The sequence below is a fragment of the Symphalangus syndactylus genome, chromosome 10 (genome assembly GCF_028878055.3).
Source record: "Symphalangus syndactylus isolate Jambi chromosome 10, NHGRI_mSymSyn1-v2.1_pri, whole genome shotgun sequence".
In the NCBI taxonomy this organism is placed as follows: domain Eukaryota; kingdom Metazoa; phylum Chordata; class Mammalia; order Primates; family Hylobatidae; genus Symphalangus; species Symphalangus syndactylus.
In genome coordinates this window covers 82708147-82728508 of record NC_072432.2, presented here as the reverse complement: position 1 = coordinate 82728508, position 20362 = coordinate 82708147, and the positions used below count along the sequence as shown (strand labels likewise).

The following is a 20362-nucleotide window of genomic DNA, read 5'->3' as shown; positions in this document are numbered from 1 at the left end:
GGAATCAGGTCTGTAGAAATATCCAGTCCGAATCATATTGAGTAAAAAGAATGGTAGCTATAATAATGAGAATAAAAGTTATGTGGCTTGTAGTTAAAAGGGTTTAACATGGGAGGATCAGAGAGAGATTAGAGGAAAAATGGGGCAGAACAGTATTTAAGAGATAAAGGCTGAGAATTTTCCAAAGCTGATGAAAGACATCAAGCTACAGATTTAAGAAGCACTGTGTAACCCAAGCTGAATAAATTAAAAGAAGCTCACACCCTGCTACACCAGAGTAAAACTGCTAAAAAACAAAGATAAAGAGGCTAATTTTAAAATCAGCTATAAATGAAAGATAGCTGTATTAGTGTGCTCTTGCACTGCTCTAAAGAAATACCTGAGACTGGGTAATTTAGAAAGAAAAGAGGTTTAATTGGCCATGATCCTGCATGCTGTACAGGAAGCATAGTGGCTTCTACTTCTAAGGAGGCCTCAAGAAGCTTCCAATCATGGCAGAAGGCAAAGAGGGAGGGAGGTGTTTCACATGGCAGGAGCAGGAGCAGGAGAGAGCAAGGCAGGAGGTGCTGCATGCTTTTAAACAACAGGATCTTGCAAGAAGTCACTCACCACCATGAAAATAGCACCAAGGGGATTATGCTGAACCGTTCCTGAGAAATCCATCCCCATTGGAGGCTACAATTTGACATGAGATTTGTCGGGGACACAGATCCAAACCGTATCAGTAGATCATGTGTCTTTTCAAAGATGCAGTAATACAAGCGTATCTACAAAAATTCTATGCGTCAGGTGTGGTGGCTTATGCCTGTAATTCCAGCACTTTGGGAGGCTAAGGTGGGAGGATTGCTTGAGGCAGGAGTTCCAGACTAGCCTGGGAAAGATGGCAAGAACTCATCTCTACAAAAAATTTTAAAAGTAGCCAGGTATGCTGGCATGGGCCTGTAGTCCCAGCTACTTGGGAGACTGAGGCAGGAGGATCCCCTGAATCCAGGAGTTCAAGGTTGCCCAGCAGCTATGATTCAGCCACTGCACTCCAGCCTTGGTGACTGAGACCCTGTCTTAAAAAAAAAAAAAAAAAAAGAATCAGCAGTCACGTTATTATAACTGATAAATAAACTTAGCAAAGTCTCTGGTTATAAGATCAATATATAAAAATAAGTTACATTTTATATCCACTAATTAAAAAATTAGAAAATAGAAATTTTAGTCTATACCATTTACAATAAATTCAGAAACACCAAATATATAAGAATAAACCTATCAAAATATGTACAAGACCTCTATACAGAAAACTTCAACACATTTATTAAGAGAAATTAAAGATGATATAAATACATGAGGAGTTGTAGCCCATGTTCATGGATTAAAAGATTCAATATTGTAAAAACATCAGTTTAAAAATGTAGAGATTTAATGCCATCTAAAAGAAATCTCAATAGTATATTCATGTATGTGTATATGTATAAATTTATGTAGAGGCCAGGTGTGGCGGCTCACGCCTGTAATCCCAGTACTTTGGGAGGCCAAGGTGGGCAGATCACCTGAGGCCAGGAGTTCGATACCAGCCTGGCCAACATGGCAAAACCCCACCTCTACCAAAAATACAAAAATTAACCAGGCATGGTGGTGAGCACCTGTAATCCGAGCTACTCGGGAGGCTGAGGCAGGAGAATTGCTTGAACCCAGAAGGTGGAGGTTACACTAAGCCGAGATCGTGCCACTGCACTCCAGCCTGCGTAACAGAGCGAGACCTTGTCTCAAAAAAAAAAAAAAAAAAAGATAAAAGAAAAGAAAGAACCGGAAAACCAGAGCTGAAAAACTTAAGCTACTAGAGTTGGGTGGAGCCAAGATGGCCGAATAGGAACAGCTCCGGTCTCCAGCTCCCAGCCCCAGCGACACAGAAGACGGGTGATTTCTGCATTTCTGCTTGAGGTACCGGTTTCATCTCACTAGGGAGTGCCTAACAGTGGGTTCAGGACAGTCGGTGAAGCACACTGTGCGCGAGCCGAAGCAGGGCAAGGCATTGCCTCACTCGGGAAGCGCAAGGGGTCAGGGAGTTCCCTTTCCTAGTCAAAGAAAGGGGAAACAGACCGCACCTGGAATATCGGGTCAGTCCCGTCCTAATACTGCGCTTTTCCAACGGGCCTGGAAAACGGCACACTAGGAGATTGTGTCCCGCACCTGGCTCGGAGGGTCCTATGCCCACAGAGTCTTGCTGATTGCTAGCACAGCAGTCTGAGATCACGCTGCAAGGCTGCAACGAGGCTGGGGGAGGGGCGCCCGCCATTGCCCAGGCTTGCTTAGGTAAACAAAGCAGCCAGGAAGCTCGAACTGGGTGGAGCCCACCACAGCTCAAGGAGGCCTGCCTGCCTCTGTAGGCTCCACCTCTGGGGGCAGGGCACAGACAACCAAAAACTCAGCGAGAACCTCCACAGCCTTAAATGTCCCTGTCTGACTGACAGCTTTGAAGAGAGTAGTGGTTCTCCCAGCACGCAGCTGGAGATCTGAGAACGGACAGACTGCCTCCTAAAGTGGGTCCCTCACCCCTGAGCAGCCTAACTGGGAGGCACCCCCCCAGTAGGGACAGACTGACACCTCATTCAACCGGGTACTCCTCTGAGACAAAACTTTCAGAGGAACTATCAGACAGCTGAATTTGTGGTCTCACGAAAATCCGCTGTTCTGCAGCCACCGGTGCTGACACCCAGCCAAACAGGGTCTGGAGTGGACCTCTAGTAAACTCCAACAGACCTGCAGCTGAGGGTCTTGTCTGGTAGAAGGAAAATTAACAAACAGAAAGGACATCCACACCGAAAACCCATCTGTACATCACCATCATCGAAGACAAAAAGTAGACAAAACCACAAAGATGGGGAAAAAACAGACCAAAAAAACTGGAAACTCTAAAAAACAGAGCACCTCTCCTCCTCCAAAGGAACGCAGTTCCTCACCAGCAACGGAACAAAGCTGGATGGAGGATGACTTTGATGAGTTGAGAGAAGAAGGCTTCAGACGATCAAACTACTCTGAGCTACGAGAGGAAATTCAAAACAATAGCAAAGAAGTTAAAAACTTTGAAGAAAAATTAGAAGAATGGATAACTAGAATAACCAATGGAGAGAAGGGCTTAAAGGAGATGATGGAGCTGAAAGCCAAGTTTCGAGAACTACGCGAAGAATGCAGAAGCCTCAGTAGCAGATGCGATCAACTGGAAGAAAGGGTATCACTGATAGAAGATGAAATGAATGAAATGAAGAGAGAAGGGAAGTTTAGAGAAAAAAGAATAAAAAGAAATGAACAAAGCCTCCAAGAAATTTGGGACTATGTGAAAAGACCAAACCTACGTCTGATTGGTGTACCTGAAAATGATGGGGAGAATGGAACCAAGTTGGAAAACACTCTGCAAGATATTATCCAGGAGAACTTCCCCAATCTAGCAAGGCAGGCCAGCATTCAGATTCAGGAAATACAGAGAACGCCACAAAGATACTCCTCGAGAAGGGCAACTCCAAGACACATAATTGTCAGATTCACCAAAGTTGAAATGAAGGAAAAAATGTTAAGGGCAGCCAGATAGAAAGGTCGGGTTACCCACAAAGGGAAGCCCATCAGACTAACAGCTGATCTCTCAGCAGAAACTCTACAAGCCAGAAGAGAGTGGGGGCCGATATTCAACATTCTTAAAGAAAAGAATTTTCAACCCAGAATTTCCTATCCCGCCAAACTAAGCTTCATAAGTGAAGGAGAAATAAAATACTTTACAGACAAGCAAACGCTGAGTGATTTTGTCACCACCAGGCCTGCCCTAAAAGAGCTCCTGAAGGAAGCACTAAACATGGAAAGGAACAACCGGTACCAGCCCCTGCAAAAACACACCAAATTGTAAAGACCATCGAGGCTAGGAAGAAACTATAGCAACTAACGAGCAAAATAACCAACTAACATCATAATGACAGGATCAGATTCACACATAACAATATTCACGTTAAATGTAAATGGGCTAAATGCTCCAATCAAAAGACACAGACTGGCAAACTGGATAAGGAGTCAGGACCCATCAGTGTGCTGTATTCAGGAAACCCATCTCACGTGCAGAGACACACATAGACTCAAAATAAAGGGATGGAGGAAGATCTATCAAGCAAATGGAAAACAAAAAAAGGCAGGGGTTGCAATCCTAGTCTCTGATAAAATAGACTTTAAACCAACAAAGATCAAAAGAGACAAAGAAGGCCATTACATAATGGTAAAGGGATCAATTCAACAAGAAGAGCTAACTATCCTAAATATATATGCACCCAACACAGGAGCACCCAGATTCATAAAGCAAGTCCTCAGTGACCTACAAAGGGACTTAAACTCCCACACAATAATAATGGGAGATTTTAACACCCCACTGTCAGCATTAGACAGATCAACGAGACAGAAAGTTAACAAGGATATCCAGGAATTGAACTCAGCTCTACATAAAGTGGACCTAATAGACATCTACAGAACTCTCCACCCCAAATAAACAGAATATACATTTTTTTCAGCACCACACCACACCTATTCGAAAATTGACCACATAGTTGGAAGTAAAGCTCTTCTCAGCAAATGTAAAAGAACAGAGATTATAACAAACTGTCTCTCAGACCACAGTGCAATCAAACTAGAACTCAGGATTAAGAAACTCAGTCAAAACCGCTCAACTACATGGAAACTGAACAACCTGCTCCTAAATGACTATTGGGTACATAATGAAATGAAGGCAGAAATAAAGATGTTCTTTGAAACCAACGAGAACAAAGACACAACATACCAGAATCTCTGGGACACGTTCAAAGCAGTGTGTAGAGGGAAATTTATAGCACTAAATGCCCACAAGAGAAAGCAGGAAAGATCCAAAATTGACACCCTAACATCACAATTAAAAGAACTAGAAAAGCAAGAGCAAACACATTCAAAAGCTAGCAGAAGGCTAGAAATAACTAAAATCAGAGCAGAACTGAAGGAAATAGAGACACAAAAAACCCTTCAAAAAACTAATGAATCCAGGAGCTGGTTTTTTGAAAAGATCAACAAAATTGATGGACCGCTAGCAAGACTAATAAAGAAGAAAAGAGAGAAGAATCAAATAGATGCAATAAAAAACGAAAAAGGGGATATCACCACCGATCCCACAGAAATACAATCTACCATCAGAGAATACTACAAACACCTCTATGCAAATAAACTAGAAAATCTAGAAGAAATGGATAAATTCCTCGACAAATACACCCTCCCAAGACTAAACCAGGAAGAAGTTGAATCTCTGAATAGACCAATAACAGGTCCTGAAATTGTGGCAATAATCAATAGCTTACCAACCAAAAGGAGTCCAGGACCTGATGGATTCACAGCTGAATTCTACCAGAGGTACAAGGAGGAACTGGTACCATTCCTTCTGAAACTATTCCAATCGATAGAAAAAGAGGGAATCCTCCCTAACACATTTTACGATGCCAGCATCGTCCTGATACCAAAACCTGGCAGAGACATAACCAAAAAAGAGAATTTCAGACCAATATCCTTGATGAACATTGATGCAAAAATCCTCAATAAAATACTGGCAAACCGAATCCAGCAGCACATCAAAAAGCTTATCCACCATGATCAAGTGGGCTTCATCCCTGGGATGCAAGGCTAGTTCAACATACGCAAATCAATAAATGTAATCCAGCATATAAACAGAACCAAAGACAAAAACCACATGATTATCTCAATAGATGCAGAAAAGGCCTTTGACAAAATTCAACAACCCTTCATGCTAAAAACTCTCAATAAATTAGGTATTGATGGGACGTATCTCAAAATAATAAGAGCTATCTATGACAAACCCACAGCCAATATCATACTGAATGGGCAAAAACTGGAAGCATTCCCTCTGAAAACTGGCACAAGACAGGGATGCCCTCTCTCACCGCTCCTATTCAACATAGTGCTGGAAGTTCTGGCCAGAGCAATCAGGCAGGAGAAGGAAATAAAGGGTATTCAATTAGGAAAAGAGGAAGTCAAATTGTCCCTGTTTGCAGATGACATGATTGTATATCTAGAAAACCCCGTTGTCTCAGCCCAAAATCTCCTTAAGCTGATTAGCAACTTCAGCAAAGTCTCAGGATACAAAATTAATGTACAAAAATCACAAGCATTCTTGTACACCAATAACAGACAAACAGAGAGCCAAATCATGAGTGAACTCCCATTCACAATTGCTTCAAAGAGAATAAAATACCTAGGAATCCAACTTACAAGGGATGTGAAGGACCTCTTCAAGGAGAACTACAAACCACTGCTCAATGAAATAAAAGAGGATACAAACAAATGGAAGAACATTCCATGCTCATGGGTTGGAAGAATCAATATCGTGAAAATGGCCATACTGCCCAAGGTAATTTATAGATTCAATGCCATCCCCATCAAGCTACCAATGACTTTCTTCACAGAATTGGAAAAAACTACTTTAAAGTTCATATGGAACGAAAAAAGAGCCCGCATCGCCAAGTCAATCCGAAGCCAAAAGAACAAAGCTGGAGGCATCACGCTACCTGACTTTAAACTATACTACAAGGCTACAGTAACCAAATCAGCATGGTACTGGTACCACCACAGAGACATAGATCAATGGAACAGAACAGAGCCCTCAGAAATGATGCCGCATAGCTACAACTATCTGATCTTTGACAAACCTGACAAAAACAAGAAATGGGGAAAGGATTCCCTATTTAATAAATGGTGCTGGGAAAACTGGCTAGCCATATGTAGAAAGCTGCAACTGGATCCCTTCCTTACACCTTATACAAAAATTATTTCAAGATGGATTAAAGACTTATATGTTAGACCTAAAACCATTAAAATCCTACAAGAAAACCTAGGCAATACCATTCAGGACATAGGCGTGGGCAAGGACTTCATGTCTAAAACACCAAAAGCAATGGCAACAAAAGCCAAAATCGACAAATGGGATCTCATTAAACTAAAGAGCTTCTGCACAGCAAAAGAAACTATCATCAGAGTGAACAGGCAACCTACACAATGGGAGAAAATTTTTGCAACCTACTCATCTGACAAAGGGCTAATATCCAGAATCTACAATGAACTCAAACAAATTTACAAGAAAAAAACAAACAACCCCATCAAAAAGTGGGCAGAGGACATGAACAGACACTTCTCAAAAGAAGACATTTATGCAGCCAAAAAACACATGAAGAAATGCTCCTCATCACTGGCCATCAGAGAAATGCAAATCAAAACCACAGTGAGATACCATCTCACACCAGTTAGAATGGCCATCATTAAAAAATCAGGAAACAACAGGTGCTGGAGAGGATGTGGAGAAATAGGAACACTTTTACACTGTTGGTGGGACTGTAAACTAGTTCAACCATTGTGGAAGTCAGTGTGGCGATTCCTCAGGGATCTAGAACTAGAAATACCGTTTGACCCAGCCATCCCATTACTGGGTATATACCCAAAGGACTATAAATCATGCTGCTATAAAGACACATGCACACGTATGTTTATTGCGGCACTATTCACAATAGCAAAGAGTTGGAACCAACCCAAATGTCCAACAACGATAGACTGGATTAAGAAAATGTGGCACATATACACCATGGAATACTATGCAGCCATAAAAAATGATGAGTTCGTGTCCTTTGTAGGGACATGGATGAAACTGGAAAACATCATTCTCAGTAAATTATCGCAAGGACAAAAAACCAAACACCGCATGTTCTCACTCATAGGTGGGAATTGAACAATGAGAACTCATGGACACAGGAAGGGGAACATCACGCTCCGGGGACTGTTGTGGGGTGGGGGGAAGGGGGAGGGACAGCATTAGGAGATACATCTAATGCTAAATGACGAGTTAATGGGTGCAGGAAATCAACATGGCACATGGATACATATGTAACAAACCTGCACATTGTGCACATGTACCCTAAAACCCTAAAGTATAATAAAAAAAAAAAAAAAACTTAAGCTACTAGATATCAAGACTCCTTAAAAAGCTACAGCAATTAAGATAGTGTGTTATTGGTATAAAAACAGGTAAGTAAAAAAAACTAAAAACAAAACAACAACAAAAAACAGACAAGTAGACCAGTGGAACTGAGGCCAGAAAAGATTATAATATAGACAGTTACTTAATTTATAGCAAATTGCTCATTGTCTTCAAACCTTAGTTTCCTTGTCCATAAAACAGCCTTACTAACAGTGCCTACCACATAAGTTTTAAATATTATGTATCAAAAAGATTCTGATACTATGTTAAAGAGGTTAGCATATATGCAAGATACATCACAAGTGTCCAATAAAATTTAGCTAGGATAAACATTACCACTGTGACCACCACTATTATAATTACTACTACTGCTATTATTACTCTTCATTTTCTCTATTTTTCAATACGATCATCTAGCAGTGAGTAATGACTGGACATCAGATCTTTGCCGGCAACAGGAATGTTTGGAGTTCAACACCAAAGAGCAGGACAGTGCCAATTCTTAGCCTATTTGGAAAAAATAATGGGATCGGGGGATAAACTTCATGACTCAGTCAAGGTTGACTTAGAAACTGGAAGGGAACTTAGCCTAGCACTGGTGGTGTATTCTGTACACACAACTGTGAGAAATTAGTAAACATATATATATATATATATATATATATATATATGCCCTTTGCCAAAATACAGTGTAGAAATGAAGTCATTTACCCTGTCTCTCAACTGAGTCATAACCAGGGGTCTGAAAAAAAGTTTAGATAGAGAATATTCAGAAATTCGATTCCACAACTTCAAATGAAAAGTTTATTTCATGACATTTTTAGGTGAACTTGGAAGCTCAGTTTGTGACACAGGTCCCAGATTCTCTGAGGACAGGGAGATCATAACGTATTAATCTCCCTGCATGTTTCCTAAAAGAGTGCCTCATATTTCATAAAGGGAATTGCTGCTGTATGGTGCCCTGGGTTATTTAGCTGAAGACTTATGCCTTATTCTAGTTATTTAGTGTCTTCAACTCTCTCATAGTCCAGGCCTCATGGCATCTGCACCGTCTTCCTCTCCCATACCCTGTGTCACTCATGGGTGGCAATACTATAAGACTTTCTACCACTTTAAAATATGGCAGCTGGCTGGCATGAGATTATTCTCAGCAGATCTGAGTTCAGTTTCTCACTCTACTCCTTCAATTTGGATGTCTTTATATAAGTTATTTACTCTCTGAGTTTCATCTGTCACAAGATGGTGATGATGGGGATTAAATGAGATAATGAAAGTAAAACTCCACACAGTTTTTTTTTTTAAATCAAAGTAAGGGTTGATGTTTATAATTATTATTATTATTGCCTAAGATCACATAGCCAGGAGGCTCACATCCAAGTCTTTTGTTTGTAAACCTCGCACACTTTTACACATGCTGCCTGTAATTTAGCAAACTAGATGATAAAATTTGGTAATTAGTCTTCCCAACTGGGTCTAGACTTGGGCAGATAACAAGTACAGCTGCCCCAGGACCTTGCCCACTGCATTCTGTAATTCAATTCAGAGGCACTGCCTGGGAACACCTGCCCCCAGTGCTGGCTATTCTCTCATGCACTTGGTCACTGAGAAAACCTCAATAGGGGCCCCTCTCTGGGGAGGGGAAGGAGGAGGTTGTGCTCTCTCTCCCCTCCAAGTGCTGCCTGTGTTGCCCGGCATTGTGGCAATGTGCCTGCCTTGCTGCTCTTCCTGCCCCTGTGAGGAGCTGGCAGCCTTCAGTGTGTACTCTTTCCCAGAGATAAGTTAGTTTCCAAGATCAAGTAAGGAACAGTTTGCTTCCTTACTGCTATCTTACTTGCTTACTTCTGCTGCTTCCTCTTTGTGCATTTCTTTTTTTTTTTTTTTTTTTTTTTGAGACGGAGTCTCGCTCTGTCTTGCCTAGGCTGGAGTGCAATGGCGCAGTCTTGGCTTACTGCAATCTCCGCCTCCCGGGTTCAAGCGATTCTCCCATCTGAATCTTCCAAGTAGCTGGGATTACAGGCGCCAGCCACCATGCCTGGCTAATTTTTTTTGTTTTTCTTTTTGTTTTGTTTTTTTTTTTTTTGGTATTTTTAGTAGAGATGGGGTTTCACCATATTGGCCAGGCTGGTCTCGAACTCCAGACCTCAGGTGATCTGCCTGCCTCTGCCTCCCATAGTGCTGGGCTTGGTATGAGCCACCGTGCCTGGCAGTCTTTGTGCATTTCACACGGCTTATTATACCTCATTGTCTGGTAGAAGTCCAGACTTCCTCCAAGTCCAGCCCTTCAACTAAGAAGTGTTTTAGCTGGGCTTAGTGGCTCATGCCTGTAATGCCAATGCTTTGTGAGGAAGCCAGGAGTTCAAAACCAGCCTGGGTAACATAGCAAGACCCCATCCCTACAAAAAATAAATTACCTGGATGTGGGAGCAGTTGCCTGTATTCCTAGCTACTCTGCAGGATCCCTTGAGCCCAGGAGTTTGAGGCTACATTGAACCATGATCACACCACTGCATTCCAGCCTGGGCAACAGAATAAAACCTTGTCTCTAAAAAATATAAATAAGTAAAAATTTAAAAAGCTTTTCTTGGATACCAGCCACCTATAAGGTGTTCCATATATGCAAAGCCTGTCAGAATGGCCCTAACACAAATGTCTCCCATTTTCGCGAAATTCCTAAAGCATTTATTGTCTCTGTCAACAATTCTCTAGTCCTCTTCCAAAGTCTTTGTTTGGGATGTGTACATCTTTCTTCCAGTTTGGTTGTCATCTGAAAGAAAGAAATCCTTGCCTCTTACTTCTAGATTTACATGTTACTTAATAAATTCTGGTTGGCAAGACTTACTGGGACAAAACTGATAGTGACAGCTCAGCTGGAGAAAGTCTCGTCCAATTAAAAGTTCTGCAGTGCCTTCTGTCTTGGATCCTATACAAATAAGTAACTGTCTTTGTGTTCTCACGGTGAATGGCTCTGAACCAGGGCTATATAAGAGATGGAGAGCCTTTCATCTACCCAGCTCCGTGGCTGACCCCCAGCAGAAAGGGACACAGTGCTGGAAGTGCTTGCTCAATGAAACTGGGAATGTGGGTGGAGTCCCTCCAATCAGGAATAATGGAACACTGAATCGCCAAAAGAAATTTTATCCTAATAAAATGAAGCACATGATTTACATTCCAGGTCCTTCAACTATTCTATGGGAACCCGGGCATTTTCCCATGACAGTATTTTTATCCCTGATGGGGGAGCAGAAAGTGAGCAGACAGTTCAAGCAATGTCACAGGACAACATCCTGGGCAAAGTCAAAACTCTTCAGGTAAGAGAGCTTGAGAGTGGAAGGTATGAGCCATAGGAGGGGCCCCGTTATGAAGGGAAGTGGGAAAAGTGCCGAGTTTGGCCTTGAGTAATGGACTGGGAGGTTCAGAGGTCACTGCTGGTGAGAATTATCGCTTTCTTGAATTCAACTCTATTCTCTGGAAACCTCCTGCCTACCTGCAAGAGCTACACTATCACCATTGCAGCCACCTGCATGACACACCCTCTCCTTTTCTTTCAAATTGTTGCCTTATGTTTTACTGGACATGAAAACAGGTACCCAAGAGAAGCTGCAGGACTTGGGGCCAGGCGCGGTGGCTCAGGCTTGTAATCCCAGCACTTTGGGAGGCCGAGGCTGGTGGATCACTTGAGGCCAGTAGTTCAAGAGCAGCCTGGGCAACATGGCGAAACACTGTCTCTACTAAAAATGCAAAAATTAGCTGGATGTGGTGGCACGCACCTGTAATCCCAGCTACAAGGGAGGCTGAGGCAGGAGAATCACTTGAATCCGGGAGGTGGAGGTTGCAGTGAGCCGAGATCATGCCACTGCACTCCAGCCTGGGTGACAGAACAAGACTCTCTCCCCAACAACAACAACAACAAAAAGCTACAGGACTTGGATGAGAGGAAGAGTTCGTAACCGTTAAGCATTGCCCGTAATCCCTGAATCAGGGCTGACTGTTGACTGAGAGTGTGCACAACACATACCCACTTTTTGAGTCTCTATAATTGGACAGTGAATGATACGACCCTCTTTTTCTGTTGTATTTGTAAATCTCACCACCCTGAGCCACCTTGTCTCAGAAAAAAATCACAAAGCTCTTAAGCCACTTGCAGTTCACTCTGCAGAGTGGAGCAGTTTTCCTACCTAAAATCTACTCGGTGGTACTTCCCTAACAATGAAAATATAATAAATAATTATTCACTAAATATGATTGAAGTGACAGATAATACAGGAAAAGCAAGAAGAGCAAAGGCACTTACAGCCTGACTATGAGGTCTGCCTAGTTGCTTGGCAGATAGAATTCTCTCACCTGGCCAGGCGTGGTGGCTCACTCCTATAATTCCAGCACTTTGGGAGGCCGCGGTGGGTGGACTGCTTGAGCTCAGGAGTTCGAGACTAGCCTGGGCAACATGGTGAAACCCCATCTCTACCAAAAATACAAAAGTTAGCTGGGCATGGTGGTGCATGCCTGTAGTCCCAGCTTCTCAGGAGGCTGAGGCGGGAGGATGGCTTGAACCCGGGAGGCAGAGGTTGCAGTGAACTGAGATTGCACCACTGCATGCCAGCCTGGGTGATACGAGTGAGAGCTTGTCCAAAAAAAAAAAAAAAATTCTCTTACCCAAGAGAAATGCCCAAGCAAGCACTTCTCTGAGGCTCTCCAGCTAGCTGCTTGGAGGGTCTCCAGGTTACGAACAGAGGGCTCTGGGCTGCTGGTTTCCACCTGTCTGTAAGTCTACAACAATGGATTAATAAATGAATGAATCAATGAACGAGCGAAAAAAAAAAAAAAAAGGAAAAGAGAACAACTGCCCTCAGTAGCTACTGATATGCTGAAGCACTGTACTCAGTAGAGATCAGCAGGAGATCGAGACCATCCTGGCTAACACAGTGAAACCCCGTCTCTACTAAAAATACAAAAAATTAGCCAGGTGTGGTGGCAGGCGCCTGTAGTCCCAGCTGCTCCGGAGGCTGAGGCAGGAGAATCGTTTGAACCCGGGAGGTGGAGGTTGCAGTGAGCCGAGATTGCACCACTGCACTCCAGCCTGGTTTCAGAGAGAGACTTCCTCTCAAAAAAAACAAAAACAAAAACAAAATTATTTCTGAGGTGTTCTTGTTTCTATGGAGTGTAGGCTGTGTATTTTGTGGAAATTCTGTCTGGTCACATATGCCAAATAACACCCAGCTAAATGTAGCATGTGGCAGACGGGGAAGTAGCTAAGAGACCTTGGAACAACACCCAACTCGCCTAGATCTTGATGCCTGCTGCCACCGCTGCCCAAAGCCATAGTCCTGCCCTCAGGGCCAACCCCAGACATGTCCTTCAAATCTTAGCATTTCCTAACCGGCTTCCATTCTTGGTTCTAGCTGGCTGTGCTCTAACACTTTGTATAGAAAAAGCAAGCTGTGACTTCTTATAGGTTGAAGAAGAGGGAAGAATGGTGATGGCCAAAGAAAACCGTGACCCCCCTCCTCCTTACCTTTCCTTTTTCAAGTCTTTTGATTCTTGCAATATTATTCCTAAGAAGTTGTGAATCTCTGGTTCATTGTATCCCCTTTCTAAGAGGAATGACTTACAGGTTTCAGTTCCCAAAACAGCTGTATTTTATGAGAGCTTTTTAGGAGTTTTTAAAAAATCAGATAAAAATCTCTTGTCTTCAATGATATCTGCTCTGTCACATCACACCACATGCCACTGCCACGCCGAGAAGTGCATTTAGTGTTGTAAAAAAGTATACTGTATAATTCTGCAGTATTGGATAGAAACTCAATAAAAATATTTCTGTTAAAAGTAAGGCATGATTTTAAATAATCTGATGTCATAATTAATAAAATGTAAAATGACTAACTTCCCCAAAGTGACAATTGCATAAACACAGGAAGAAAAATGTGAGTAAAGCAGAATAACTGTTTAATTTGTGTGCGCTCATTTTGACAATATCTGTTCATACGAAGTCTGCCTAGTTTTGCTTCTGCTGCATGGATTCACAAGCTTCCTTTCAGCTCTGTAGTTATATTTTTGAAAACATAAAAGGCTTTGTTCGTTCTTTGAGGAGGGAAATGGGGACCATTATCATAGAAAATGTGATTTTTTTGGCGTGACTTGAGATATAACTGTATCATCCCCAAAAAGACTGTGCTTTATTTTTCAGTCGACTAAGCAGTATGTTCCTGGTAAGTCGTAGAAATGATGGTAACTTTATTAACTTGCATGAATGCTTTGCATTTTTCCATGACAACATGATGCTGGTATTGATGCTTAGTAAGCAGCCTAAGAGACCGCCCCCTTGTAGATGCCAGCATGGAATGAGGGAATTTAGTTGTGTCTGAGGCATGTATGTTTTTATGTCTGGAATTGCCTTTGTGTATGTGTGTATGTTTATTTTTAAAAAGAGAGAAGTAATGGAAAACACCTATTTGACAGTATATGTCCTGGCAAGCTGATTAGCCACCATTATTAAGACATTCTTCTGAGATGAGATGTCTACTGGAATGCCTTTTTTCTCTGTGGCTTAAGAAACTTCCTAGCCCTTAGAGTCCCTAGAGACCCACGGAAGGGTGTCGGTCTGTAATGCCTGCATTTGGAAATGTTGCCCTCTAGTGTCTGCACATGGTCAGCTCAGCGAGAACTGTCTTAGGTTGCAGGTTGGTGACTCTCCACGAAGTTCAGAAGAACTCAATACAGCAAAAACCAGCCTCTCCTTTCCTGAGTACCGTGAATCTACCATCTGCCACAATTTCTGTGGCAGACTTAAAAGAAAAAATCACTATTTAAGAGAAAAATCACCATTTTTTTCTAAAGATAAAAATAGTACACGTGCAGAGTGAAAACAAATTTTAATATATGGGGCAGTCATAGGGACAAAACCAACAGTGGTGTCCTTTGTGAGGACTATGTACATAACAGAGTTGCTCTGTGGCCAGTAGCATGAATACCATTTGAATGAGTGACAGAATGCAGCGAAATACAAAGCCAGCCCCACCTGGCTGTATGGCTTTGGGTGAAGTCGTTCAACCTCTCTGGCACTTTCTCCTCCTGAAAACTAAGGGGCATGAACACAAGGGGTGATCTGAAGGCCCCTCCTGCTCTTAAGATCTGCGATCTCTGTAAAATCACCATTGACCTGCTGTAGCACGGAGCGGCTTCAGAAGCTTCACACTTCGTTGCATTTCAGCTACAATGACCTTGACATTCCCTACAGCTGCCCACCAACACAGATCAGGGAGGGTGCCTGTTTGTGTAAGATCAGACCAGGCTGTGAGGTGTATACCAACTGGTGATAAAACTCAGGGGTACCACAGTCTAAGGCTGCAGGTAATTGTTAGGATTATACCACACTTTTGTCAGGCAATGCTTAGTCTGTTTGTACCATGGATTATCTGGTGTAGGAGGGAACACCTCCATCCTGAGTAGCTTGTATCTCCCACTGAGCTGGACTTCATTTACAAATACCAAAGTCATACATTCGGGGATTTTGACACCTTACTGCAGCTGTCAAGGACACAAAGAATAAACACCCGCTCTTAGACACTTCTTCCTAGAGCAGGATGTCTTTAATTCCGTATGCTTTTTCTTTTTTTTTTAATTATATTATTATTATACTTTAAGTTTTAGGGTACACGTGCACAATGTGCAGGTTTGTTACATATGTATACATGTGCCATGTTGGTGTGCTGCACCCATTAACTCGTCATTTAGCATTAGGTATATCTCCTAATGCTATCCCTCCCCCTTCCCCCCCCCTTTTTTAAATTACTCATTTTAACTATGGAGATACCTGTAGTTTGCTCAAAAAGACAGCAACTTTATTTTTTTTTTCCTACTTCTCTTTAGACATAGTCTGAAGGATAGGAAAATCTAGACACTGGCAGAGAGCTGCGGAATATGGTGTGCTCGGCATTTCCACATTGTAGGAATAAGCCTTATAAATATGGATGTGCATTCCTGTAACGTCATTCTCCAGCATTCCACATCACAACAAAATGGTCCAATTTGAATGAATAAAATATAGTTCCTTGTAGCTCACATTCCAGTCTCAACAGTAACTCCATTCATGGCCACCAGCAGCATGGAGCATCAGTTGAGGCACAAGTTTCCACTCTCCCTTCTGCTTATACTTCCGTGTGTATAAAGAAGGAGTCTGGGGGCTGGGTGTGGTGGCTCATGCCTATAATTCCAGCACTCCGGGAGGTCGAGGTGGGTGGATCACTTGAGGCCAGGAGTTCAAGACCAGCCTGGCCAGCGTGGTGAAACCCCATCTCTACTAAAAATACAAAAATTAGCCGGACGTGGTGGCATGTGCCTGTAATCCCAGCTACTCGGGAGGCTGAGGCAGGAGAATCGCTTGAACCCCAGAGGTGGAGGTTGCAGTGAGCCGAGATCGTGCCATTGGCACTCCAGACTGGGTGACAGAGCGAGACTCTATTGCAGAAAAAAAAAAAGAAGAAGGAACCTAGGGATATATATATTTTTAAAGATGGGAGGAGTGGTAGTTTATCTCTCTGAAAACGTAAAGGCTGGCTTATCTTAACAGTCTGGTTTTCAGTGATTGTTGATCTCATAGTTCCTCTCATGACAGTGCCTGAGTAGTGACATTTATCCACATAGTCAACTCACATGACACCTGAGATTGTCAAACAGGTGTGAGCAGTAAACTTAATTGTTGATATAATAAATCACACAAAGTGTCCTAACAGCCAGTCTCCTCTGAGTTGGCCGAAGGAAGCATTCGGAGGAGGTACCACAGGGAGAGCCTGTAGGGGCAAGGCCTTGGCCTTGGCCTTGGGTACCTGAGGATTGAGCACCATGCCTCGGACCCTGAGTCCTGCCCTGGCCTGGGTCCACTGTCTCATCCCAGGTGGCTGTAGGGCATGTCTTCGAGGACAGTGCTTCGTCTGGACATAGAAACTATAGCCCTCCTGTTCGTCATGGCCACCATTCTCAGTTTCTCTTCCCAAGTTCCCCAGCCACCAGCCTGAGTTTGTTTTCTCTGAGGGGATTTCAAGTCAGCTTTTTTACTAAGATGCACATTTTCATCCGCGTGATGCTGATTTTGCCAGGATGAACATATCTGTGACATACGTGATAGATACATTCTGCTTCCCTCCCTCCCTCTGCCTCTTCCCCCTCTGCCCTCCCCTGCCAACATCCCCCAGCTGTTGTAACTGCAGCTGGTCCGCTCTTCCTGGGCCCTGCTCCCTCTTCTTCCCTATGCATTTTCTCTGTTCCCTGTCTCTTCCTCTCGATTTGCCTCTTTAATTCTCAACTTCACTTCCTAACATTACTCTTTTCATTTCTCTGCTTTGTACCAGGCACCTTCTTTTTCCTGTTCTTATTCCTTTTTTTTTTCTTTCCATGTTCTCTTTTCTATTTGTAGACATAATAGTCATTCCATCTTTGGACATTATTTCAATTCAGACTGTGATTACATTTTGCCTTATTCTTTTTTTGTCTCTTAAGCGTCAGGATGGACCAACAGGAGTATTATAAAAAGGGCCCTAATGAAATAAAATAGGCCAGGTGTGATGGCTCATGCCTGTAATGCCAGCACTTTGGGAGGCTGAGGCAGGAGGACTGCTTGAGTCTAGGAGTTCCAGACCAGCCTGAGCAACATGGCAAGACCCCACCCAACTCTACAAAAATTTAAAAAATTAGTCGGGCATGGTGGTGTGCACCTGTAGTCCCACCTATTTAGGAGGCTGATGTGGCAGAATTCCTTGAGCCCAGGAGTTTGAGGCTGCAGTGAGCTATGATGGCACTACTGCACTTTAGCCTGGGCAACAGAAGGAGACCCCAAGTCTAAAACAATAAAATTCAATTTAAAAAATTTAAAATGAAGTAAAGTTTAAGTATATTCATTTTGTGTGTGTGTGTGATGATGGCAAAAATCCTAAGTAAATGGTATTAGAGTGTTAGGCCAGGTCCTCCTTGGAAGTTCATTAAAGAATTATCCTTTCCAGCTGGGTGCAGTGGCTCATACCTGTAATCCCAGCACCTTGGGAGCCTAATGCAGGAGGATCAGTTGAGCCCAGGAGTTTGAGACGAGCCTGGGCATCATGGTGAGACCCCGTCTCTACAAAAAAATCTGAAAATTAGCCAGGTGTGTTGGTCGATGCATGTGGTCCTAGCCACTTGGGAGGCTAAGGCAGGAGGATCACTTGAGCCCAGGAGATCGAGGCTGCAGTGAGCTATGATCATGCCACTGCACTCTAGCCTGTGCGACAGAATGAGACCCTGTCTCAGAAAAAAAAAAAAAAAAAGGAATTATCCTTTCCACTGTAAGCACAAGAAATGTCTTCATCTCAGCATTGGTAAAAAGCAGACCCTCCCAACAGGAGATGTCTCAATCTAAGGGGATTTAGAACAGTTTCCAGTTCTTGGCCAACACTCCTAGAGAAGGCTGGGCTGGGCGGACACAGGAACCATTCCCACCTCTTCTGCACAGGTCCCCACCCCCTCCCAAGGCTGCAGGGTGAGATGGGCCTGTTACCTTGTTACTCCATGTCCTCTTGTCTAACTCCATCCATCGGCTGTTCTAACCGTGCCTGCTTATTGATTTGCTTAGAGTAGATACTACCTGCTACTTCCTGTTGGACTTGTTTTTAGAAGACACCTTTTCAGCCTTCTCCCCACAACCCTTCCAGGCTGCTGACGCTGTACTTCCCTTGCTGAACTGGCTTTTCATGTGTGCACCTTTCCTGTGAGGCTGGGAGAGCCAGGCGTACAAGCCCTTGCCTGGCTGTGCTCCTGATTTGGCATGCTGAGTTCCCCAGGGGGCATGTGGAGGGGACCCTTGGGCTTATCTCTGTTATATCTCTGCAGTCTCATTGCCCACTGTGCAGGGCTGAGGGGGAGCTGAGCAAAGGTGGGTGGATTTGGTAACACTGAGTTCAAAGGGAGAGAAGACATTTCCCTGAAGGGATTCTTCTGCCAGGGAACATCATTGAAGTATTAGAAATACTCTGCCTCTTTATTTCTGCCCCTGGAAGAAAGAAGTACAAAGTCAAATTTATGAGCACCAGCGGAGTACAATGAAAACAACACTGAATGTTATTTTTAAAAGACCTGAGTTCAGATTCCTTTTGAGCCACTCATTCTTTCCATAAGCTTGGGCCAGTCACCTCTCTCCACTGGGCCTCAGACATTTTTTGCAAAGTGAGGGGTTTGGAGTAGGTGATTGCTATGACTTTTTGCAGCTCTGTGGGATTAAATATTAGCCAGATTAGAGATAAATATTAGGCCAGGTGCGGGGGCTCATGCCTGTAATCCCAGCACTTTGGGAGGCCGAGGTGGGCGGATTGCTTGAGACCAGGAGTTTGAGACCAGCCTGGGCAACTTGTTGAAACCCCATCTCTACAAAAAATACAAAAGTTAGCTGGCTGTGGTGGTGCATGCCTGTAGTCCCAGCTACTTGGAAGGCTGAGGTGGGAGGATCACCTGAGCATGGGAGAATCATCTGAACCTGGGAATTCAAGGTTGCAATGAGCCGAAATTGGGCCACTGCACTCCAGCCTGGGCAACAGAGCGAGACCCTGTCTCAAACAAACAAATAAACAAACAGAGAAAGATGAGCATTTCAGAAAATATATTCTTTGAGGAATATAATGACCATGAAACCCAAGGACCTAGGTCTAGAGCAGTGGTTCTCAGCTGGGGGCAATTTTACCCCCCAGGGGACTTTGGGCAACTTCTGGAGACATTTTTGCTTTTCTAATCTGGCCTTCCTCTACTTGCAAATACTATTTAATCTTCCTAATTTCTACCCCATTTTCCCCTCCCTTCTCCCTATCCTTTTAGCCACCACTCACCAGTAATCAGTCCCTCCCTGGCTTTTCCCCACTTGGTTCCTCTGTCTCCTTTGTCATGGTTAGGTGGCCACAGCAAGGCAGAGGACGTCCAGATTGTTCCTATCCTTTATAGGGTTTTAGTATTGATCATGGAAAGACTTGCTGGCTCTGGGGCCTTCTTTGCCTTGGCGGTGACCCAGTGTGGCAGAGTGCAATGTTCTGGTTTGGGGTCTTAAGCTAAGGGCTGGTGAGGAAGGCTGCAGAAGTATAAATCTTCAAAGTGAATATGTCCCAAAGGGGCTGGAGAGTTGCACCAACCTTTAGGGTCTTGATTTCCCTCAGTGGTTCCTACATTTCATGTAACTGTTTTCTATAATTTTTTTTTGCACTTTTAAAAGACTTTTTTATAAATGAATTTATAGGTTAATCAAAAATTTTTGTCATAACATATATCCCAACTTTTGGTTCAGAAAATGTGACCACCATGCCCACTGGGAAATGTTGGGATCTCCATGAAAGA

At 43.2% G+C, this 20362-nt stretch overlaps 1 protein-coding gene across 6 annotated transcripts in view; it reads left to right on the top strand.

The window, feature by feature from the left end:
• CRACD (capping protein inhibiting regulator of actin dynamics) overlaps positions 1-20362 on the top strand; it is a 299860-nt gene that overhangs the window by 250802 nt on the left and 28696 nt on the right. For 4 of the 6 annotated variants that reach the window (XM_055294594.2, XM_055294595.2, XM_055294596.2 and 1 more), the window contains one exon: positions 11199-11334. The exons of 1 other annotated variant lie outside the window; for it this stretch is intronic. In XM_055294594.2, the coding sequence (XP_055150569.2) occupies positions 11215-11334 (120 nt within the window). In that variant the 5' untranslated portion in view covers positions 11199-11214. Of the gene's footprint in view, positions 1-11198; positions 11335-14207; positions 14230-20362 lie in introns of all 6 variants that reach the window. One more of the 6 variants, XM_063610399.1, reaches the window with a different exon arrangement.